The sequence below is a fragment of the Eubalaena glacialis genome, chromosome 11, assembly GCF_028564815.1.
Source record: "Eubalaena glacialis isolate mEubGla1 chromosome 11, mEubGla1.1.hap2.+ XY, whole genome shotgun sequence".
In the NCBI taxonomy this organism is placed as follows: domain Eukaryota; kingdom Metazoa; phylum Chordata; class Mammalia; order Artiodactyla; family Balaenidae; genus Eubalaena; species Eubalaena glacialis.
In genome coordinates this window covers 7,628,429-7,651,692 of record NC_083726.1, presented here as the reverse complement: position 1 = coordinate 7,651,692, position 23,264 = coordinate 7,628,429, and the positions used below count along the sequence as shown (strand labels likewise).

The following is a 23,264-nucleotide window of genomic DNA, read 5'->3' as shown; positions in this document are numbered from 1 at the left end:
CTCTTACCAACCATGACGACTGATTTTACTTTACATGCTTTACATATACGGACACACTGGCATGGTATCACTGTTGTCACAGTTTAGTGTGGCTGTGAAGCACATGAACCCAGGTGGCCTGGGTATGAATCTGACTCTGCCACTTCACAGCTGGGTGACTGTGAGCAAATCACTTCACCTCCTGTGCCTCGGTTCCCCAGGTGTAAAACGAGGGTGATACCGTACTTACCCGTTAAAATTGCTGGGAAGTGGGATGAGTTAATGTGTGGCAAGAGCTTTCGATGGTGCCTGGCATGAAGTGCTATACGGTGTGTTCAGCCTTATGAGTTGAAGTAAATAAAAACAAATCTTTGGTAGCTTAAAATTAGAAAATAAATTGCTGAGCTGGTGAGAGAGACTGTCTCTGTCTGTAGACAGTGTGATGTCATCCAGTCTTTATTGACTTTTTGAATAACTGTAATAGACTTTCTTTTTTCTAATTTATTTATTAATTTACTTATTTGGCTGTGTTGGGTCTTTGTTGCTGCGTGCGGGCTTTCTCTATTTGCGGCAAGCAGGGGCTACTCTTCGTTGCGGTGCATGGGCTTCTCATTGCAGTGGCTTCTCTTATTGCAGAGCACGGGCTCTAGGCGCGCAGGCCTTAGTAGTTGTGGTATGCGGGCTTCAGTAGTTGTGGCTCATGGGCTCTAGAGCGCAGGCTCAGTAGTTGTGGCGCACGGGCTTAGTTGCTTCGCGGTATATGGAATCTTCCCGGACCAGGGTTCGAACCCGTGTCCCCTGCATTGGCAGGCGGATTCTTAACCACTGTGCTACCAGGGAAGCCCACTATGATAGACTTTTTAAAAAGAATTCTTTTTCCCCTGATTATAAACCAACTAGAAAGCCAGAGAATACTACAAAGTATAAGAGAAGAAAATTGGCCTATAGGCCCTCACCCAGCAGCAGTCATGTAAGTGTTTCAGTGTGGGCCTGCTGATGTGCATACACATGCAGACTGTATTACTGTAAGAGTGGCTCGTACTGCTTCCACGCGTGTTCAGTGTCGTGTTCACTGGCCACATCTTCATCCCTTAAATGGCTGGGTCAAGAGGAGCTTATCCTTTACTCTTAGACAGCTAGGTAGTTTGCTTCCAACATATCTCTGTTGGTGGAGAGCTCTGGTCACTCTCTCCTCCTGACTCCCGGCCTCACCACCCATGACGCACCAGGTCTGATCGGCAGCTGTACCAACTCCAGCTACGAGGACATGGGGCGCTCAGCTGCTGTGGCCAAGCAGGCACTGGCTCATGGACTCAAGTGCAAGTCCCAGTTCACCATCACGCCAGGCTCTGAGCAGATCCGCGCCACCATTGAGCGGGACGGCTACGTGAGTGCCCACGCATCCCGCCCCTGGCTCCCCCACCCCACTGCTGAGTAACGTGGCTTCAGGGCAGAACAAACCGCAGCCTTGCAGGCAGGGGCTGGTACAGGTCCCAGGGTCTGCCCCAGGGTTCCCATCAGCTCTTCATCCCTCAGGCTGCTGAACTACCCTTTCCCATCAGCTGCCAGCCTGCCCCTGACAACTCCCTGTCCTCTGTCCCTGCTGCAGGCACAGATCCTGAGGGATGTGGGTGGCATCGTCCTGGCCAATGCCTGTGGCCCCTGCATTGGCCAGTGGGACAGGTGAGAAGCACGATTTTGATAGGATGGCCCTTTATGTCCTGGGGTACAGAGCCCCAGATGTTGAGGGGAGATGTCACTGAAGTGAAAACTCTCAGCCCAAGGCCTCTAGCTTTGGGGCTGTTGCACATTAGAAGACTTTTCCAGGAAGGACTGGAAAGTTGGGCTGGAAGTAAAGAGGAAGAGCCCCCAGCAGCACTGAGTGGCCACCTGGACGGGGCCTGGGGTGGCAGGAAGAAGCCAGGGGGGCCTCATCATCATGCATACAGTGGTGAGCTCTGATGCAGCCTCTTGAAAGGAAGCAGTGCCCGGGTCAGGAAACTCTGGCCTTGGTCTGGCCTCTGTCTTACGTGTGGTCTCAAGCAAACCTCAGTGATGCCTGAGGTTCCCTCTTGCTCTGTGTGTGTGAGTTCTGGGAGTTGACCCTTTCAGGGTCTTTCCAGTTCCCCCTCCTCTGCCATGAGCTAGGCAGGATGGGCCAGGTGACAAGGCCAGACATCCCTAACTCTGTCCCCTCTGACCTGGCAGAAAGGACATCAAGAAGGGGGAGAAGAACACCATCGTCACCTCCTACAACAGGAACTTCACAGGCCGCAATGATGCGAACCCCGAGACCCATGCCTTCGTCACATCCCCTGAGGTGAGACTCTGCCTGGCCCGGCCCTAACCTGGGATGGCCTCTCGGGGCCCTGCTGCTGGCCGGTCAGGGGAGTAGGGGCACTGGGGAAGGCCGTCTGACCCCGCAGGGCTGCTGAGGGAGGCTTGGCATCGCAGGGCAAGGGATTGTCAGGGCAGAAACCAAGAGCCACAAACCTTGCCGGCCCCAGGCATCAAGCTCCCTTGCTGCCCCCTGCCTGGCTCCCCTCAGTCCCAGGAGTCTGAGGTCTCGTGTAGCACAGTCGCGATCGTGAGCAGGAGCTTTAGAATCACCACCGGGGACAGAAGGCAGCCCTACCTCCACCCAGCCACATGGGCTTGACCCTGTCACTCCCCTGCTCTGTGCCCCAGGGTCCTGTGGGCGGCCCAGGAGCAGCGCAGGAGGTGCTCGCACTGTCCCTGAGCCGGGAGGCAGGCCGCGCTGTCACGATGAACGGCCACCGAGCCGCGTGCTCCGGGCACTTAGTGGTTGTCCGCACTTGGCCAGTCTTTTGTAACTTGGTTTTTTAAATGAGTGTTCCAGAAATACTTTTGTGAAGAAATGGCCCTTTCCATGTTTTCAGTGCCCATTAAGGAACATTTTCATTGCAGCCGCATTTCCGGCCTCTCTGGGTCCAGCGCTGACCCTGGCCGCGGGGGCTCTGAGGTCAGGCCCCAGTGGGGGTGGTAGAGGCCAGATTACCCTTGGGTTCATGAGTCCCCTGCGGGCCCAACGGCCCTGGTCCCAGGGAGATTCCTGCAGCTTCTGCCTCTGAGGGGAAGAGTGGTCTGTGGAGAATCTGGAAGTTTCCTGGGCTCCATCTCAGTTTTGGTCTCTGCTGAGGTGGAGGAACGAGAGTGGAATTTGGTGCTAACTGACAAACTGGCCGCCTCCATTTCAGATTGTCACAGCCCTGGCCATTGCTGGCACCCTCAAGTTCAACCCAGATACTGACTTCTTGACGGGCAAGGATGGCAAGAAGTTCAAGCTGGAGGCTCCAGACGCAGATGAGCTTCCCCAAGCGGTGAGCAGGCACCTCCACTGCCACCTGTCCTGCATGCCCGCCTCGGCCTGGGCCTCAGGGCCGCTGTGCGGCTGAGACACTTCCTGCCCAGGAGGGACGCTCACTGTTTGTGAGAGTGAAGCGGCCGTGTTCACTGGGAGACAGCGGCTTGGCGCTCGGGGGAGCTTGCCTTTTGTGAGCGCCTTTCCGAACGGGGGCTGAGGGGTTGGCACCTAACGTGCCCTGTCCCCTGCTGCAGGATTTCGATCCCGGACAGGACACCTACCAGCACCCGCCTAAGGACAGCAGCGGGCAGCGGGTGGACGTGAGTCCCACCAGCCAGCGTCTGCAGCTCCTGGAGCCTTTTGACAAGTGGGACGGCAAAGACCTGGAGGACCTGCAAATCCTCATCAAGGTCAGCGGCATGGGGACAGGGAGGGCACCCTCCCTTGATTGGTAGGAAGGGCCGTGAAACCACGCATTCTCCCATGGACCCTGGTGGAGGACATGGTCAAGATTAGGGTGGGGGCAGGACGGGAGGTTTGGCTGCAGAGGAGTGAGGGCATCTGTGTCCCCTCTTCCACTGCCCCGTGCCGGGCAGAACTGGGTCTGGCCAGCTGCTGTCCGAGGCCCTCAGCAATCCTGCTCCAGCTGGTGAGGGCCACCTCCAGTGGGTGTGGGTAGTGAATGCAGCACAGGGAGGGCAAGATGGGCACATGTGACCCTGCACAGCCAGGTCTCCACACGTCTGGCTTGACCAGACAAGCTCTGGAAGACATCATTTCCTCTGTTCCCACAGTGAGCATCGGGGGGTATGGCCTGTGTTTGGGAGCTGAGCAGACAAGCTCTTGTGGTACAGCCAGGGGCCTCAGACCCATGTCACACGTGCATTATGCTGTTAACTATGGGTTCTCCAGGCAGTGTCACAGCCAATATTAGGCCCACGTGGTAGATGAAACTGGTCAGTCACTAGCCAGAACTCAGACACATCCCTGGTCTCTTCTCTGTGTCTGGCATGAGATCTGTAGCTGGTCTTCCAGCCTGGGCATCTCCTACCTGGGGGCCTAGGTCTAAAGGGCGAGTGAGCAGACATACGTGTCCTCCATGTCCAACCTCCTCTATCCCGTCTGAGGGGTGGGTGACAGCCTTGCCTGAGCCCTCTTGGCCAGAGTGGTGATGCCAAAACTGTAGACCCTGTGTCACAGCCTGACATCCTTCTCGTGTCCCCATCCCCGGGTCCCGCTGCCTGCCTCGAGAGGGCCTCTCCCTTCATCCGCCACTCAGAGGCCCTGCCACGACCTCTGTTCTCTCTGCTCACCCACCCCAGGTCAAAGGGAAGTGTACCACTGACCACATCTCGGCTGCCGGCCCCTGGCTCAAGTTCCGTGGGCACCTGGACAACATCTCCAATAATCTGCTCATTGGTGCCGTCAACATCGAAAATGGCAAGGCCAACTCCGTGCGCAATGCCGTCACCCAGGAGTTTGGTCCCGTCCCTGACACTGCCCGCTACTACAAGGTGGGTTGGTGGGGGGTAGGGATGGGGGTCCTCTGGCACCTCCTGGTGGCTGCGTGGGGCGGATGGGTGGTTCAGGGACAGGGGGAGTCCATACCAGTAGCTCTGCAGTTGAATAGTGTCCCAGTGCCACAGAGGCAGTCCCATGTCTATCACCCCCACTGCCCTGGGCTCTCCCCGACACTGTGCCCCCCACTCACGCCTGCCTCCAGGCTGAGCGCTGATGGGGGGGGTCGCACCTTCCCAGGCCCACCGCGGACAGCCAGGGCCCATGTCTCATCACATGTCTTCCCAGGGCCTGGTTTGGGCCGGATTCACCTCTAACTTCACCTGTCCTTGGGGAGCAGGTGAGGAGGGGACTCTCTAGCTCCTTGACCTGTGAGCCTTAGGAAGCCCGAGGACTGTGCAGGAGGTGGGCCAGTGCCCTCCTCTCCCTCATAAACTCGCTCCTTACTTTCCTGACAGGCACATGGCATCCAGTGGGTGGTGATCGGAGATGAAAACTACGGCGAGGGCTCGAGCCGGGAGCACGCGGCACTGGAGCCTCGCCACCTCGGGGGCCGGGCCATCATCACCAAGAGCTTCGCCAGGATCCACGGTGAGCTGGAGCCCCATCCCAGCCCCATCCACCTCCCCTCGCTGGCAGCCCAAGGTCACCCAACCTGCCAGTGGCCCAGTGGGGCCTGGAGCCACGTGCCTGGTTCCTAGGGCATGTCGGCGCTCGTTTTTCCACCATCACCAGCCTCCAGCCTCTGCCCCTTCAGATTTGTGTGGATTCTGACACCCACAGCTTCCCATCTTCAGCATGTACTGGTCTTGCTTCCAAACTTGTAGCAGTTGAAATCCAGGGCACGTGGTCAAAGGATTGTCTCTGATTGTCAGAGGCCTCAGGAAACACAGGCACCAAAGCACACTTGCATAGCGCCCCACGTCACTGGGAGTGCAGCCAACTTGGTCCTCGTAGTCGATGCCCCAGGTTTGTCCCCATGTGGCAGGACTAGGGGTGTCTCTCCCAGAGCCTTAACTAGACTTGGTTGGTGAGGTTCCTCACAAAAGGAACCTGCCGCGTATGGACTGAGTGTGCCCTCTGCCTTCTAGAAACCAACCTGAAGAAACAGGGTCTGCTGCCCCTCACCTTCGCTGACCCAGCCGACTACAACAAGATTCACCCTGTGGACAAGCTGACCATCCAGGGCCTGAAGGACTTTGCCCCTGGCAAGGTAGGGGACCAGGGAAGGAGGTGGACCAGCCAGCGCATTTCCCCCAGGGCCCTCCTAAGAGGGGAGGGGGATGGAGGGGGCAGCCACCTTGGTTCCCCTCCTTCTACACCTGGCCCCACCTGCACCTCCTCCCATGAACCTCTGTTCCAGCTAGAAGGGCCCCTAAATTATCCAGGTGACCCCCCTAGAGAGGGAAGGAAATGCCTTCCCAGAGATGAGGGTAGAGCCAGCTCAGGCCCTCCTACTGTCCACTCACTAGCCCAGGCTTGGCACTCAGAGGCCAACAGCCCACGCCCGGCAGGACCCTCTTGGCCCCAGGAGTTAAGCCATCTAGGTCTTACCATGGCCACCGAGGCCCAGACCTGGCCTAGGATTTGGTTCACCTTGCTGGCCCCAAGGCCCCAGAGCAGTGACCCACTCTCCTGACCCTCTACCAGAACCGAGGGCCGTGTTCCCAAGAGCCAGTCCACCCACACCTGCCTCCCTCCTCCTCCTCACAGCCCCTGAAATGCATCATCAAGCACCCCAATGGGACCCAGGAGACCATCCTCCTGAACCACACCTTCAACGAGACCCAGATCGAGTGGTTCCGCGCCGGCAGTGCTCTGAACAGAATGAAGGAGCTGCAGCAGAAGTAAGGTCCTGCTCTGCCACCAGCGCCCACCCGTCCTGCTCCTCGGACCCAGCTCTGGTGTCACGAGTGCAGTTCTGCGTCACCAGAACCGGATCTGATCCGATCCAGCTGTGGCTTCGCTCACCACCGAGATGGTGTGGCCAGGCCTCCTGCCCTCTCTTCCCTCCACCCATGGAGTGACCCACAGGTGGGGGTGGGGAGGTTCTTAAAACAACGTATCCACCCCCCACCTTCCTGTTTTTAGTTTGATTCGGATCTTGAGCAGCTTTGTGCAACTGTATTTATTTTTAATGACAGACTCCCATCTAAAGTTTTTCTCCTGCACGATCATTTCACTGGTGGCTGAAGGGTTTGAAAGATCCTTTTGCTCTTCTAAGGAAAATAAGAATCCGGATTGCGTGAGTGTTCCTTCGTGAGTGGTGGTGTCTGTGCTGTTACCAACTCCAGCCTGTGGAGCGGGGGGGGTCCTTCACAGCCAGAGTCAGTGGGCGCTGACAGCCACACCACAGCCGGACCCGTCACTCGACTTCCCACTTTCCTTCCCGTCCCGCTTCTGCCTGCAGTCTCCCCTCCCCACGCCCACACGCTCCCCAATGTAGTTTCCCTGATGGGCCGGGGTGGGGGGGGCGGTTGACCCAAGATGCAGCCCCCACTTCCCCTGGGCATCGAGTTGCCTTTCAAACGCCCAGAGAGTGTCTGTTTTACAGACAGACCACCATGTCCAAGGTCACAGCTAGTCCATATGTGTACTGCTCCCTATTGTTTAGTACAGGCCGCAGGCACTGCTCTGCAACTGCTCCTCTCCCTGGAGCACCGTCCACTGGCACTACCCATACCTCCACGGCCCTGTGTCCACGTGAGCAGAAAGGCCAGGGCAGGAGGCAGGCTCCATGGAGATTCCTTCATCAGGACAAGACTTGCCTGACAGAAACATGGCGTTGGGTGGGTGCTACAAAACGATGTCCCGGTCCCGGCAAAAATTCCTGGCAGAAATGAGTGAAGGGACAGAAGGACTCTGGCAAAGCCATTCTGCTGAGTAAATGATGATGGGGTGCTTGCCCTGGTGCCAGGATCTCGCATCACAAGCAGACAGACCCACAGGGTGTTTGTTCCTGGCATGGCCAAGGTTGGAAAGTGACAGCTGGCCCGAGGCTTCCTGCTGTACTGCTGGTGGGGGAATAACAACAGCAGGTCACCAGCTCTCACCCCTTTGGGCCAGCAAGATCCACAGCATCCACTTTCCTGATGGAGCTGGTCAGCTGAGTCCAGGCCGCCCCACCTTCCACATGTTGGTGGGAAGAAGATGGTTTTTCCCTTAAAGGTCAGACTCTGGTCAGCAACTGGCAGCTGCCCCAGGCCAGCCTCTTGCTCTCTGTGTTACTTTATGGAGCCACCAAGCTCAGCTGGCCCAGAGCATAGCCTGAGGCAGCCTGGATCTCTCAAACCCCAAGTCCTGCCATTGAGTCATCTCCAGAAGTGATCTGGGGTGAGGAACTGTCCCAGCTGTGGCAACTCGGTAACCTTAGAACACTGAGACAAGGGTGGCTCTCCCAACCGATGCGGCCATCATTTATTAAATATCTTTGTTGTCACTGACAGGCGAAGTCCATGTGGACGGTGGGACTTGGCGGGGTAGGTCTGGGAGGAGGAGGGGAGGGGACAGCCTGGCAGGGCACCGGCTGCTCCTTGGCGTCTGCAGAACCACCTTCCCGAGGGCTGGGCAGGGTCCAGCGTCCAGCCTCCGTGCTAGCTGCTGGTCCACCAGGAGAGAAGGCCCAGGCCCGGCTCACTGATGGAGCCCTGCCAGGGGTAGAGAGAGAACAGGCATGTTTCATCTACCTTTGGAGCTGGAGCCAACCTGGACAGGAGGCAAAGGGGGCCCTTCCTTTTAGGCGCCCAGCACAGGCCAAAGGGAGGGTGGGGCACACCCCAGCCAGGAGGCTCTGGGGACATCCAGGAGCTGCACCAGCACTCCCAGCTGGTCCAGACTCCCCTCTCCTGCCCCAGCCTCTCCTGAAGCGTGTAAGGAAAGTGCTGGTTTACCGAGGGTACAGCCCCTCACCCCTCGCCCCCAGGCCTGGCCCACACAGGCACCAGCAGACCAGTCCTGGGCCTGGCTTCGGAGCCACTCGTGGTCTAGTTCTGCCAGAAAGGCCTACTAACCTTGAGCCCCAGCCTCCAAACACACGCAGAGGGGAAGCCTTGGACCACCCACAATCCTGACAAAGACACAGCTGCCCTAAAAGTGAACAACCTGGGGCCCATGTTATACCAGAAAACCCTACCAGCAGGCCCCTGAAATCCCACTTTTGTCATGTGTCGCTCACTGTCTGGCTTCATGAGGGTAAAAGACAAAAGGGACCCAAGTCAGATCTGGCCGGTTGCAGCTTCCCTGCCACCTCAGGCGGTGTGGGTTTGTAGTGGGAGCAGCCCTGGGGGTCATCACCCCTCCCTTGGTTTCTTCCTCTCTCAGCCCCTTGACCCACAGCCTTGTTGTCCTGCTGGTGTCATCCCTCTTGTGGGCAGGGGTCTGACTCCCCTGCCCTCCCCAACAGCCATGGCAGCTTTATGACCTCGCTGCAAAAATTACTGCTGTCCTGGGCTTCCCTGGAGGCGCAGTGGTTAAGAATCCACCTGCCAATGCAGGGAACACGGGTTCGAGCCCTGATCCGGGAAGATCCCACATGCTGCAGAGCAACTAAGCCCGGGCACCACAACTACTGAGCCTGCGCTCTAGAGCCCACAAGCCCTAACTACTGAGCCCGCGTGCCACAACTACTGAAGCCCGCGTGCCTAGAGCCCATGCTCTGCAACAGGAGAAGCCACCGCACCACAACCAAGAGTAGCCCCTGCTCGCTGCAACTAGAGAAAGCCCGCGCACAGCAACAAAGACCCGACGCAGCCAAAAAATAAATAAATAAATTTATAAGGAAAAAAAAAGAATTACCGCTGTCCTGGCCTGCAGAAATGGGGCTCCCCAGGGAGAAGGGACCGCCCAAGACCCCACAACAGGGACCTGCACCCTGACCTGCTGGGTCCTCCCGCCCCGCAGTTCCCCGCAGTCTCATCAGGACAGCTCACCACAAGCGTGTACGGAGCCTCCTTCTTTGGCAGCTCCTCGCTGGAAGAGGCGGCATCGGCCGAGCTGGGCCCGGTGGGGGACGTGTCCACAAAGCTCTCGTCCACCACCCGGAAGCGGATCTCCTCGCCGGTGTCCATGTACAGGTCGTGCGCTCCTTCCTCCGTCTCGTACTCCCACACCCACACCTGCTCCGCCTCGTCGCTGGGCGGGGTGCAGGGTCAAGGCAACAACCAGGCCACGGGGGAGCCCCGAGTGTTGGGGGGTCCTCCCACGGCACACCCCAGGAAAATCCAATCCCAGGCTGAGATGCTTTGGGAAGTCACAGGAAAAGCAGGCCCAGCGCCGTGTGCGAGAGGCAAGGTCGGGCTGGCCCAGTGAGTGGCTGGATCTCCTGGGCACCAGGACCCAGGCTGGGAACACGGATCCCGGGCAGGCACCACGGGACATCAGAGCAGGAAGGAGGCTCCAGAGCACAGTGCGAGCTCCGCCTCAACATGGAATGACCACAGCCCCTCGGTGCCTGGGGTCTGACTCTGCCCGTGTGTCCTCTCAGAGGCCAACTGCCAAGTGCAAACCTCAGCTCCACCACCCACCAGGGGCAGGACCAAGCTCTCAGTGCCTCAGGGTCCCCATCTGTAAAACACAGATTACAGTAAGGCCTGTGCTCCAGGGCTGCGGTGGGGAGGCAATAAAACAGCACACGTGGAAAGTGCTTTCCACAGGACCCTCGGGTCGGCCCGAGTGCTCGCTGAAGCTGGCCAGTGTTCTCCGCATAGTGCAATTCCACATCCCTCTCCGTGCCTCAGGACACTCTTGACAGCAGGCAGCCCAAGGACTTGCCCAGTTTCCAAGAGGACACGGCAGGATGGGAGGTCACCAGGCTGAGGGACAGGCCAGCCTGGGCCAGGTTTTCTGACAAGTTCCAGAGCCACACACAGACCCTGCCCCCTGCCCTGCACACGCGCGCGCACGCACGCACACACACGCACCCCGGCTCCCTACTGCCGGCTCTGCTGTATGGCCCCCCTCCAATCAGCAGAGCCCACACCGAAGAGACATGCTGCCCTCTAGTGGCAGCCCCACAGACGGGTCCTGCCCCTCTGCGCCAGGTCCCATGCTGGGCATTGCGGGTACAGTCGGGACAAGATGGGGTCCCTCCTGGTGAGCGGTCTCGGTGAGCACCCACAGAAACAGCAACCCCAGTGCAGCAGGCAAGGGCCGGGACAGGGACAATGGGGGAGCCAGCAAAGGGAATCTTCAACCAGCCTAGGACCCACAGAGCCAAGCCCTCAAATGTTAGCTGAGGGGGGGAGGTGGGCCAGTCAGGCGGGCCTCTAGAGGGAGGTGACCTTTGAGATGACTCCTGGAGGGACAACCTAAGCGAAGTCAGCTGGAACCAGGCCTGACAGTCCTGCGTCGGCGCAGGTGTGCCGAAGCCACGGTCAGTGTGAGAAGCACAGGCAGGTCAGTGCTTCTAGAGCAAAATGCAAGCTGGAGGGGTGGGCAGAGGCCAGCAGCATCAGGTCACAGGACCCAAGGCCACCTCGAAGAGTGAGGACCTTCCTTTGGAGAGGCCCGAGCTCCTCCATGACCCACTCTAACCTTGGGAGGATACAACTTGGCCGGCTGCTGCAGCGACTCTGGAGGGATGAGAATATCATCGAAGAACCCTAGAGAGACTGGAAGACACGCAGGTGACAGCATGAGACGGGGCTCAGAATGGATAAGCAAGCCCTTACCCTGTGCTGCCCATGGAACCCTGGGTCCCGTCCCCACCCCGGAGCCCCACGCCTTGCCATAGCCTGCGCAGCCACCCAAACCCGAGGTGGACACTGCACAACAGGGACCGGCGGATGCCGAGGGCCCCGAGTCACCTCTGCCAGCTCCAGTGCCTGCCCTGAGGTCCTGACTCACGGCCTCCCAGTGAAGGCCCCCAGCTGGCCTAGGTCCTCACAGTTACAGCATGGGGGGCTGAGTGTCCCCCTTGCGCACAAGCTGCTCGGTCAGCTCGGGAAGGTTCTCTTTCCCTATGTGACCCCTCCCCTGACCACGCGGCCCAGCACAGAAGCTAAAGGGAGGCGGGCTAGCCCCGCCATCTGCCCCCAGCGTGCTTCCGGGTCTCATGTGAGGACTCAGGGCCAACATTACCGTGCACTCCCTCCGGGCTGCAGCCTTTGATCTTTCCAATCAGAATCTCGTCCAGGAACGGATGGAACACCACATAGCGAAAGTGAACTGGGAATGAAGAAAGCACGTCGGTGATGAGCAGGCCATGAGGAAGGGCTGCTCCAACCGGGGTGGCCTGTGCTTTCCAGTGTCCACTCTCACTCACCGGCATGCTGACCCCGTGGCGGCACCAGGAAGCCACACAGCAGTCCACGCCAGGCGTCCGTGGGCCTAGACCTGTTAGCTAAGCCGGAGGGACCCTCGGCCCCGTCCCCGGCGAGGCCACAACTTGGCCCCCGTAAGAGGCCGGCAGCACTGGCCCTGGAACTGAGGCTCGGTTCCCAAATCCATCAGTCACACCTGAGCTCAGATTCTGCGCCAGCAATGACTCCAAAGTCAATTCCAGCCTTCCTCCAGGCTCTCTCCTTTACTTATTTATTTTTACAATTACCAGGCTGCTGTTCTTTTTTTTCTTTTTTTAAAAAATTTATTTATTTTTATTTTTGGCTGCGTTGGGTTCTCGTTGCTGCTCGCGGGCTTTCTCCAGTTGCGGTGAGCGGGGGCTACTCTTCATTGCGGTGTGCAGGCTTCTCATTGTGGTGCCTTCTCTTGTTGTGGAGCACGGGCTCTAGGCGCGCGGGCTTCAGTAGTTGTGGCTCGTAGGCTCAGTAGTTGTGGCTTGTGGGCTCTAGAGCACAGGCTCAGTAGTTGTGGCGCATGGGCTTAGTTGCTCCGCGGCATGTGGGATCTTCCCGGACCAGGGCTCGAACCCATGTCCCCTGCGTTGGCAGGCGGATTCATAACCACTGTGCCACCAGGGAAGCCCAGGCTCTCTCCTTTAAATTCTAACAAGGGCAGAAGCAACTGGCAAAGAGAACCAGGTTTGGAAACAAGTTCCCCCATCTCTTGCTGATTGGCAAAGTTTGCCCCAGGCATAGCTCTGACCTGGAACAGGATGCTAAAAATGCTCTGGAATTTGGGGTGGGGGAGGAGCCAATAAACCAGCAAAAATGCCTCTGTGGGTTCTCAGGTCCTGTCCTACGTGGTCCCTACTCACCTGACCCCAAGAAAAATATCAGGTAAGGTCTGTGCCCACATCACAGACTCTGACTCCACAGCCTGGCAGAAGCCGTCACTCCATCACTGCTGCCCCTTGCTGAGCGCCCCAAAGGGGGTGTCCACCGAGCCCCAAAGGTGGTGTCTAGGGCCTGAATTCCGCCAGGACTAGTAAATAACCGTAAGACTGCCCCCTGGCAGTCGCCCAGTGCCCATCACAATCCACCTGTGTCAGATGTCATGCTTCCCCGGTGTGAGCATAAGCAAGTGGCTCAGAGAGGCTGAGTTACCTGCTCACAGTCACACAGCTGTTCTGCCAAGGGGAGACCCCAAGTCTTTCTGAACCATGAGACAGGACCACCGGGTTGAATCTGCCTTCCTCAGAAAGGTTTAATCCCCAAACAGGCTTCTGCTACCAGTGCCCTCAGCTGCCTGGTCTGGCAGCCTCACCCCAAGGACAGCAGGGTCCACCTGGCCCCCAGCTCCCCACCAGGCTGCTTCCCCATGGCTCCACCAGGCAGGAAAGCGTGGGAAAAGGAGAGGAGGCAGCTGGTGCCCCCTCCCTCCCTGGGAGGAGACAAACACAAGCCGTCTGAGCCTTCTCAAGATGGGAGAGCCGCATGCTGACCTTGGAGAGAGCAGATGAGGGCAGATGTCACTTACGCACAGTATGGAAAAATCCTGTCCCCTGTATGACCCAACGTCAGTTCATTTTAATAAATCCCCACGGAGCCTCTGCCAGGTCTGTGCCAGGCCCGATTTGGGCACTGGACTTGCAGGGGCAGGACGACACATGATCCTGTGCCCAGGGAGCTCAAGGCTGGAACAATTACATCCAGAAGCAAATGGTGAGCCACCCAGGTGTCCGACAACAGATGAATGTATAAACAAAATGTGATATATCCATACAATGGAAGATTATTCAGCCTCAAAAAGGAATAAAGTACTGACACATGCAACAACATGGAAGAACCTTGAGGATATTATGCTACATGAAATAAGCCAATCACAAAAGGCCACGTATTTTATGATTCTATTCACATGAAACGTCCAGAATAGGCAAATCCAGAGACAGAAAGTAGATTAATGGTTGTCAGGGGCTGGCGGAGCGGGGAGTAACTGCTAATGAGTATGGTGTTTCTTCTGGGGGTGATGAAAATGTTCTGGAATTAGACAGTAGTGATAGTCACACAGCCTGGTGAATATACTAAAAGCCACTGTACTGTATGCTTTAAAAGGGTGAATTTCATAGTATGTGAATTATATCTCAATTAAAAAACAAAAAGGAAGGAACTTCCCTGGCAGTCCAGTGGTTAAGACTCCGCGCTTCCACTGCAGGGGGCACACGTTCGATCTCTGGCCGGGGAACTAAGATCCCACATGCCACATGGCCAAAAAAATTAATAAATAGGGCTTCCCTGGTGGCGCAGTGGTTGAGAATCTGCCTGCCAATGCAGGGGACACGGGTTCGAGCCCTGGTCTGGGAAGATCCCACATGCTGCGGAGCAACTAGGCCCGTGAGCCACAACTACTGAGCCTGTGCGTCTGGAGCCTGTGCTCCGCAACAAGAGAGGCCACGACAGTGAGAGGCCCACGCACCGCGATTAAGAGTGGCCCCCGCTTGCTGCAACTAGAGAAAGCCCTCGCACAGAAACGAAGACCCAACACAGCCAAAAATAAAAAAATATAAATAAATAAATTAATTAAATTAAAAAAAAATGTATTAAAAAAAAAAATAGGAGGCCACAGACCAGCTGGAGGGCCAGCTGGGATGGTGCTATGTTGCGGGCCACCTCCCAAGACCCCCATCTGAAGTTCTAGGGATGTTTAGCCTGCAGGTGGGAAGACTGGAAAGTCAAAAAGGATGGGTCTGAAGGACCAGTAAGAAGAGGAAGACCCGTTCTTAGTTGTAGGCTCGAGCAAACTTTGTCCCAGGATAAGGAGGGCTGCCTCAGGATATGGTGAGTTTCAACAAAGGACAAATACCATGATTCCACTCACATGAGGTACGTGGAGTAGTCAAATTCATAGAGACAGAAAGTAGAATGGTGGTGGACACGGGCTGGGGGGCGGGGGATGGGGAACTGTTGTTTAGTGGAGACAGAGATTCAGTTTCAGAAGACAATAAAGGGACTTCCCTGGTGGCACAGTGGTTAAGAATCTGCCTGCCAATGTAGGGCATACGGGTTCGATCCCTGGTCCGGGAAGATCCCACATGCCGCGGAGCAACTAAGCCCGTGCGCCACAGCTACTGAGCCTGCGCTCTAGAGCCTGCAAGCCACAACTACTGAGCCTGTGTGCTGCAGCTACTGAGCCTGTGCTCTAGAGCCCACGTGCCACAACTACTGAAGCCCACGCGCTTAGAGCCCATGATCCACAACAAGAGAAGCCACTGCAATGAAAAGCCCGCACTCAGCAACGAAGAGTAGCCCCCACTCACCGCAACTAGAGGAAGCCCGCACGCAGCAACGAAGACCCAACGCAGCCAAAAATAAATAAAAAATAAATAAGTAAATAAAAAATAAATAAATAAAATAAAATTTTAAAAAATAATAAGTTTAAATAAAAAGAAGACAATAAAGTTCTGGAGATGGATGGTGGTGATGGCCACACAACAATGTAAATGCACTGAATGCCACCAAACTATACACTAAAAATGGTAAATTTTATGTTATATGTGTTTTGTTTTTTTTTTAAATTTTATTTGTTTATTTATTTATTTATGACTGTGTTGGGTCTTCGTTTCTGTGCGAGGGCTTTCTCTAGTTGCGGCAAGCGGGGGCCACTCTTCATCGCGGTGCGCGGGCCTCTCACTATCGCGGCCTCTCTTGTTGTGGAGAACAGGCTCCAGACACGCAGGCTCAGTAATTGTGGCTCACGGGCCCAGTTGCTCCGCGGCATGTGGGATCTTCCCAGATCAGGGCTCGAACCCGTGTCCCCTGCATTAGCAGGCAGATTCTCAACCACTGCGCCACCAGGGAAGCCCTGTTATATGTGTTTTATCACAACTTAAAAAACTAGGGAAAAGAGCAAAGCAAACGGTGGGCACAAAGACAGGCTGCTCCAGAGCCCAGAGCGGGGCCCCAGTTCAGCCAGAGGTGGGGGCAGGAGGCAGGTCCAGCCGGCCTGGCGGGCATGGAGAACACAGGGCTGGTGCCAAGGAGAGGTACCCTAAGTGACAAGGGATAAGGCTGGCCAGTCGGGGCCAGTGTCACCAGTCACAAAGGCTAACATGTCGTGAGCGCCTACTATGTGCCAGGCACCGGACCAAAGGCCTCCCGTGGTTTTTCTCGTTTATTCCTCGCAAGGGCTGTGTGAGGCGGGTACTATTATCATTACACCGTTTTTCCAGAGGTGAGTCTCAGAGAGACAGGTAAAGTAATCTGGCCTGGGTAGAAGGAGAAATAGAAAGAAGTAGAAGGCAACTGGCAAATGAATAATCCTCTAAGCGAAGGCAGAGGCCCGGTGCGGAGCCCCGCTCAGCACACCCTTGGCCACAGCCCTGGCGAGGCAGTGGCAGGAGGGGGGGCCTGGGCTCGTGCTCAGCCTCGAAGCCTGGCCACCGATCCCCACCACAGACCAACGACTCGCCCTGCGCGATGCTCGACGGGCCCTGAGGGGCCTTGTAGCCACGAGTGTTAACCCCATTTTACAGACGAGGAAAGTGTGGCTGGGGAAGGTAGTCACCTGCCTGAGGTCCCCACGCAGAGGGGCCAGAGCCAGGATTCAACTCCGGGTCCGTGTGACAGGCCTAACCCTGGGCTCTACGCCTGTACCTCGTTCCCAAGAACGCAGGGGACCCAGGGTGAAGCGAGGTGGATAAGAAAACCAGCAGTGAAGTCCTACACCAAGCAGCAGACACAACCAAATGAATGGACAGAATTTCCTCATATTTAACTTTTTTCTCTGAGTTTTTCTTGAAGTTCTGGCCCCCTGACCACTTGTCTCCTGGACAGCAAGGCCCCTGTCCCACGACAGAGACTGGGCTCAGAGCCCTCGTGGCCTTGTGTCCACATCACCCACTGGTCTTTCTGCTAACGAAACCGTCCTGGTCCCCACACGCAGCTCTCCAGAGCTCGACGGCATGCGTGAGAACTAATTAAGTCTCTGGATTCCTGGACATACACACCAGGCAGCCTCACGGCACATTCTGGAACGCTCGGACATCTCTGTGCCGAGGCTGACCCCCCCCCCCCCGTACGGGCCAGGGCAGGGATCCTGAAACGCGGCCTCGTGTGAGAATCCCTGCAGGCCCCTCCCCAGAGATTCTGACTCAGAGGGTCTGGGGCAGGCGGGCGAGCGCCCAGCGGACGGCGAGAGGCATGCCTACACCCTGACTAGCCCCGAACCACCTCAGTGGCGCCCCTGCCCTCTGCTTCTGATCTGGTTTGTCCAGGCAGGGGAGAGAAGAACACCCCGCTTCCTCCCTGAGCCCTCTCCTCAAGGTGACCCGCCCTCTACTCCTCCCTCCCATCCGGGGTGCACATCCCTTGCCAATGTGACCGCAGCGCCTCCCATCCAGAGGAAGCCCTTCTCCATCCCTTGACTCTGGCCTCGGCCATGTGACTTGCTCTGGCCAATGGGATATAAGCAGAGGCCTGAAAAGCACCTGTGCTTTGGTGCCCAGTCTACCTACTGAAAGAGGACACCACACCGAGCAGAGATGTGAAACCCAGCCGAAGCCCCCCATCCAACCAGTCTGCCAACCACCAGACACATGAGACCACCCTATACCATCCAGCCCTGGCCAAGCCAGCCCAGAAGACCACCACCAAGCTGACCCACAGAATCAGAGAAACAATTCAAATCGATGAGCCGTCAAGCACTCGCTCTGTGCCAAGGTCCTGTCCTGAGAGCTTTGCACATATTAACTTAGTAATTCTCACAACAATAAAGTCTACTGTTAAAAAATAAAAAAATAAAGTCTGTTAACTGCATTTTACTGAAGAGGAAACAGAGGCACAGAGAAGTTACATGTTCTGCTCAGGACACACAGCAAATAAGTAGCAGAGTTGGGATTTAAACCTAGAGGCCACACTTTTAACCATTATGTCTTGGTGTCCCTCAAAGTCTCCCACCCCCAACCAGCCACCTCCCCAAGAGGGGCAGCTGTGCTCCCCTCCGCTCTCCCCACTTTTAAGCTAGCAATGCCTACTCCAATTGTCTTCCACTATCTGTCCACCCCCCCCTACCTGAGCAGCCTGAGAGCCAGGCAGAGCAGGGCTCATATAACACACAAGACCAAAGGGGACACAGACACAGAGCCACAATCTCAGAGCTGGAGAAGCCTTGAGAATCACCTTGTCTACCTCCCCTTCTTATAGATAGGAAACCGAGGCCCAGAAAGGGGAAGATTCTGCCCATGATCACCCAGTAAATTCCTGGCAGAGTCAGGACTAGGCCCCAGGTCTCCCAACACCCTGACCAGGACTCCCACTACAGAAAACTGAGCCCCAAGAAACCCAATGCCCAGAAGGAGGGCACCCACCTTTGGTGTGTGATGCACCGTCCCCCGGGAACACATAGGCGTCCTCCAGCTTGGTGATGTCAAACAGACAGATGCAGAGTCCCACGTTGTACACGACCTGTGGGCATCGTGTACACAGCCAGTGACCTCGAGGCCCAGCTCCCTGCGCAGTCTCTCCTGAGATCCACCCCCCCCGCCCCCCCCCCCCGCGTCCCCCCACCGGGCAGGTATGATTATCTCCGTTTTACAGCTGGAAATGCATTGGGGCACTGCCTGAGGTAAGGAACTCGGGGAGGATGCTGAGCTCTGGAAAGAACAAGGTCTTTGGTGACATGACAGATGCAGGTTACAATGCCAGCTCCACCACTCCCTGTGTGACCTCCAAGGTCACTTCTCTGAGCCTCAGTTTCCCCATCTGCAAAAATGGACATACCAGGCTGTGGGGTTGTTAAATCAAGAGAACAGCTGCGAAGCACCTAGCTCAGTAGCCGGCTCACCTGCTAGAAATAACAATCACCAATCAAGGATCATCATCATTACTAATAAGGATCAGTGGTGGGGAACCCCTGGTTAAACCTACACTTTCCAAGGCCCCAGTTCCATACTAGAGCTCACAGTTTAAAGTGTCAGACCACAGCTCATCGCTGTTCTGCTCACAAAGTCTCGGACACACAGACGTGGCCACAGGGACTGAGGCTGGCAGAGTGGCACATGGGAGGCCCTGAAACTGGGCAGAGAACAGGCAGAGGACATCCCATGACCCATCTCCACTCCATGACGCTGCAAAGGACTAGCCGCTTGGTGTCTGTTTATCTGACACCAGCGTCATCACCTCCCAATTAGAGACCTTGCAGGACTGTTCAAGGATTAGCAAGAAGCTCAGAGAATTCAGAGTCCTGGCCAGACCTCAGGGCAATGAGGCAGAGTCGGCTGGCTTTGGAAGCACAAGGAGATGTGTGCCCTTGGCTGGACCTTAGACCTCTTCTGTGTGGCCTCCTCTCAAATGACTCAATGATTCAAATACAGAAATACTTGTCTGGGAATTCCCTGGCAGTCCAGCTCTTTCACTGCTGAGGGCCCGGGTTCGATCCCTGGTCAGGGAACTAAAATCCTGCAACCCTCGCAGCGTGGCCAATAAAAAAAAGAAATACTTGTCTGAACAGGTCAGAGAAGGACCTGCATCACAAAAGGACTACATTCCCTTCTTGTAATTTTCACACCTTTTCTCTTTGTCCTTTAGAGGCCCCTTCTCCCTTTACCTCACAAAGTAATCAGACACCATCCACTAAGGACTCCATGAGTTCTCTCCACCAACAACTCCCCAGGTCTGTACACTCCACCTTCTGTGATTTCAGCCTCTATGGAAGGGACCCGCCTCCTGCCTACAGCCAGCCAATCTTCCTCCGGCTCTCTCCTTCTCAGCCTACCACCTCCAGCTGTTCTACAGATGAAGACCATTATTCGATGAAGTCCTGCAGGCCCTGTATGACCTGGCTCCCACCACTTTCCAGCCTGACCTCTCCCCTCTCCGTCTGCCCAGGCCACACCAGCCCCTCCATGCCATGATAGGTGCGATAGTCCCTCCTGCCACAGGGCCTTTGCACATGCTGTTTCTGCTTCCTGCACAGCTCTACTCTCTGCCCAGAACCTCCCCCCTCAAAAAAAACAAATCCTCTATGTTAGTTCTTCCTCACCACCAGATCTCAGCTCAAGCACCACCTCCCTAGCAAACCCTCTTGTCTCCCTCATTGTAGGTGAAGTTCCTTCATTCCACCGGCTTGTGAACACCTGTTCTCATAACATTTACCTCAACTTCTCATCACACACTCAACTGTGGGAGTCTCTCATCCATATCAGCTTTCCCCATCACACTACAGAGCAGAAGCTTGTCTGTTTTATTCATTTAATAAACAATTATGGAACATCTACTCTGTGCCAGACTCTGGCTAAATATGGGAGATACCGTGGGGAAGAAGACAACAGTCACTTGCCCTCATGGAGAGGGAAAGAGAAAAACAGTAACCAAGTAAACAAATAAGAAAAGAGTGGTAAGTGCTAAGAAGGAAAGAGTGATATGGCACAGAATAACTGCAGAGGCAGGGCTGCTTCAGAAAAGGCCATGGGAAGGCCTCTGAGGACCCAGCACTAAGGCATGCTAGCCTGGCACATAAAAGGTGCACAAACATTTTTTTGCAGGAATGAATGGATAAACCTCCTTACAGCTAAACTACCATCCAACTTCACAGAAGCAATGCATGGTTGGACAGCAATTATTATTTCCATTTTACAAATGGAAACTGAGGCCCAGAGGGGGTAAAGGACTCGCCCTAGATTGCAAAGTAATTTGGAAGTGGGGACGCTAGCAATTCCCAGTTACAAGGCCTTTTTCAAACCCAGTTTTTCTTTTGATTCCTGCCAACATCCTAGTGGGTTAAGGATTACCCCCATCCCATGCACAGGCTTAGAAACCGAATTCTGAGACGTTAAACTATTTGCCCAACTCCAAGGCTTGGCATGGCCAGGCCGGCAGCGGGCGGGTAGGCAGTGCTGGGCCCTCCCGTGCCAAGGCCTGCCCGCGACCCCGTGGACCCAGTACCTTGTTGGCCAACTTCTTGTTCAACTCCTCGGCAATGGAGTCGTTGAGCTTCCTCTCAAACTGCCACGGGGGGATCCGCACGGTGTCTACCATCTCCACCAGGACGAACATCCCGGCCTGCGAGGGGGGCTCTGGGAACGGGTGGGTCAGTCACGCACCGGGGCCTGGGGTGGTGGGAATCCCCGAGCCCGCTCCGTCCCGTCCCAATAGCTGCGACCCGCCCCCAGGCCAGCAATGGGGCTGCACCGTAGGGGTGCCCCGTGCGGGGCGTGCTCCGCTACTACAGAGGAAAATGAGGCTCAGCCGCAGGGTCTCGGGGTCGAGCGGGAGGGGTGCGCGGCCAGCCACACACAGCCCTCGCCAAGCGCCACGCACCGCGAACCCACACGCAGGCGGCGGCGGCAAGACTTTGGGCGAGATTCCGAATCCGGTAGCTTCCGGAGGACTGACCAATAAGAATCCTCGGCCCGCCCCCACGACGCGGGGCGGAGCTGCCTACCGGCTCTTGCGCGGGGCGGGGCGGGGCGGGGCGGGGGCGGGGGCGGGGGAGGGGCCTGGGTGGGGTGCGGTGGGGTGGGGCCTTCCCTGCCGCAGGCGCAGCTGTCAACCCTCGGACAACGCTCTCAGGTTGCTAGACAACCTCGGTGCAATCCAGTCATCTCTCGCCCAGCCAGTAAGTACTCTCCTTGCTGGCCTCGGGCCGTCCTCTGCGCTGCAGCCAGAGTGATCAAACGCAAACACAATATGCTTAGACCCTACAGTACTCTGGAAACGGAGAGAATTGACTGGCGGGACCTTTCTCGGACGATAGAAATGTTCTGTATCTTCTTTTAGCGGCTGGTTACAGAGATGTATATAATTGTATATATTTGTATATAATTGTCAAAACTCATCCAGCTCAACACTTCAGATCTTTGCATTTAATTGTAGGCAGATTACATCTCAACTGAAAAGTGATAATATATTGGGACAAACAAAACAAAACAAAAACCTCAGTGACGGGACTTCCCTGGTGGCGCAGTGGTTAAGAATCCACCTGCCAATGCAGGGCACACGGGTTTGAGCCCCGGTCCACATGCCGCGGAGCAACTAAGCCCGTGTGCCACAACTACTGAGCCTGCACTCTGGAGCCCGCGTGCCATAACTACTGAAGCCCGCGCGCCTAGAGCCCGTGCTCCGCAACAAGAGAAGCCACCGCAATGAGAAGCCCATGCACCGCAACGAAGAGTAGCCCCGCTCTCCGCAACTAGAGAAAGCCCACACGCAGCAACGAAGACCCAATGCAGCCAAAAATAAATAAATAAATAAATAAATAAATAAATAAAATTTTAAAAAGTGTTTAGGAGATCATTATTTCTTCCTCTCAAATATCTCTCAAATTTTCCTTCTTCGTTCCATTCCCACAGCTACTGCCCTGAAGGCCTTTTCATCGCTGCCCTGGAGCTTAGCCACCACACATCCCAGCTCCTGCCCTCAAGTCCTTTCTGCAACTGACCCCCACACGGTCACAAAAGCCTTCCCTTCATGAATATCTTTTGTCCATGCAGAAATTCTGGACTAAACCCAGCCTTCCTCTCCAGCCTCACCTCCCTCCTGTCCTCCTGGCACTGGGAGTTTCCAGCCCGAAGGCTGGAGCAAGCCCTTTTATATAGCCCAACCTTGAACACTTCTTTACCTGAAAAACTCCTACTCATCCATTGGAACCCAAATGCAATACCTTTCTCATTCATTCATCCAACACACTATGTTACAGCTGTTAGAGATCCAGTGGGGAAGAAGAACTGGTTCCCAGGCCCAGCTTCAGCTCAGAGGGGTTGCAGGGAGGAGAGGGAGGGCGGGGCCAGAGGATTTGATGCTCTCTCAGGGATCCAAAAGTTTATAGGGGAGATGAAAACTGGTGAGACTGGAGACCTAGGCAGGGTCCAGATTACAAGGGCCTTATTATTATAATATCCATTAACTTTTAATCCTCACGACAGCTGTATAAGGTAGGAGCTATTACCATTGTTATCTAATTTATCTCATTATCATTTATCTCATCTCATTTTGCCTCACCTAAGGCAAAGAGGGGTTAAGTGGGTCGTTCAAGGTCACACAGCTAATAAGTGGCGGAGCTGGGATTCAGGCTCCAGAGCCCATGATCATCCTAACCACTGGGCTATGCCGCCACCACATTAGCCCAAGGGCAGCACCTTCTAGGTCAGAACGGGGAAATGACATAGTGACAC

The 23,264-nt window shown here is 55.9% G+C and overlaps 2 protein-coding genes across 2 annotated transcripts in view; one reads left to right on the top strand and one right to left on the bottom strand.

The window, feature by feature from the left end:
* Window positions 1-7,080, top strand: part of ACO2 (aconitase 2) — a 51,733-nt gene extending 44,653 nt beyond the window's left edge. The window contains exons 10-18 of the mRNA XM_061205896.1: window positions 1,209-1,366; window positions 1,589-1,662; window positions 2,188-2,299; window positions 3,198-3,320; window positions 3,559-3,714; window positions 4,627-4,818; window positions 5,281-5,413; window positions 5,914-6,035; window positions 6,536-7,080. Of these exons, the coding sequence (XP_061061879.1) occupies window positions 1,209-1,366; window positions 1,589-1,662; window positions 2,188-2,299; window positions 3,198-3,320; window positions 3,559-3,714; window positions 4,627-4,818; window positions 5,281-5,413; window positions 5,914-6,035; window positions 6,536-6,673 (1,208 nt within the window). The 3' untranslated portion in view covers window positions 6,674-7,080. The remainder of the gene's footprint in view (window positions 1-1,208; window positions 1,367-1,588; window positions 1,663-2,187; window positions 2,300-3,197; window positions 3,321-3,558; window positions 3,715-4,626; window positions 4,819-5,280; window positions 5,414-5,913; window positions 6,036-6,535) is intronic.
* POLR3H (RNA polymerase III subunit H) lies at window positions 6,973-21,446 on the bottom strand. The gene is made up of 6 exons (XM_061205898.1): window positions 21,037-21,446; window positions 18,462-18,558; window positions 11,900-11,986; window positions 11,367-11,430; window positions 9,751-9,952; window positions 6,973-8,469 (listed from the first exon to the last, which is right to left on the bottom strand). Exons 1-6 carry the CDS (start codon window positions 21,145-21,147, stop codon window positions 8,416-8,418), a joined length of 615 nt encoding a protein of 204 aa, XP_061061881.1. The 5' UTR covers window positions 21,148-21,446; the 3' UTR covers window positions 6,973-8,415.
* Window positions 21,447-23,264: the final 1,818 nt, after the last annotated feature.

What these genes read in the sequence shown, in the direction of transcription:
- POLR3H (XM_061205898.1), bottom strand. Translation starts at nt 21,147, where the DNA reads ATGTTCGTCCTGGTGGAGATGGTAGACACCGTGCGGATCCCCCCGTGG. An exon ending in ACAAGAAGTTGGCCAACAAG is followed by an intron (nt 18,559 to 21,036) that starts GTACTGGGTCCA and finishes CGATGCCCACAG; the next exon opens with GTCGTGTACAACGTGGGACT. An exon ending in CTGCAGCAGCCGGCCAAGTT is followed by an intron (nt 9,953 to 11,366) that starts GTATCCTCCCAA and finishes CACCCCGCCCAG; the next exon opens with CGACGAGGCGGAGCAGGTGT.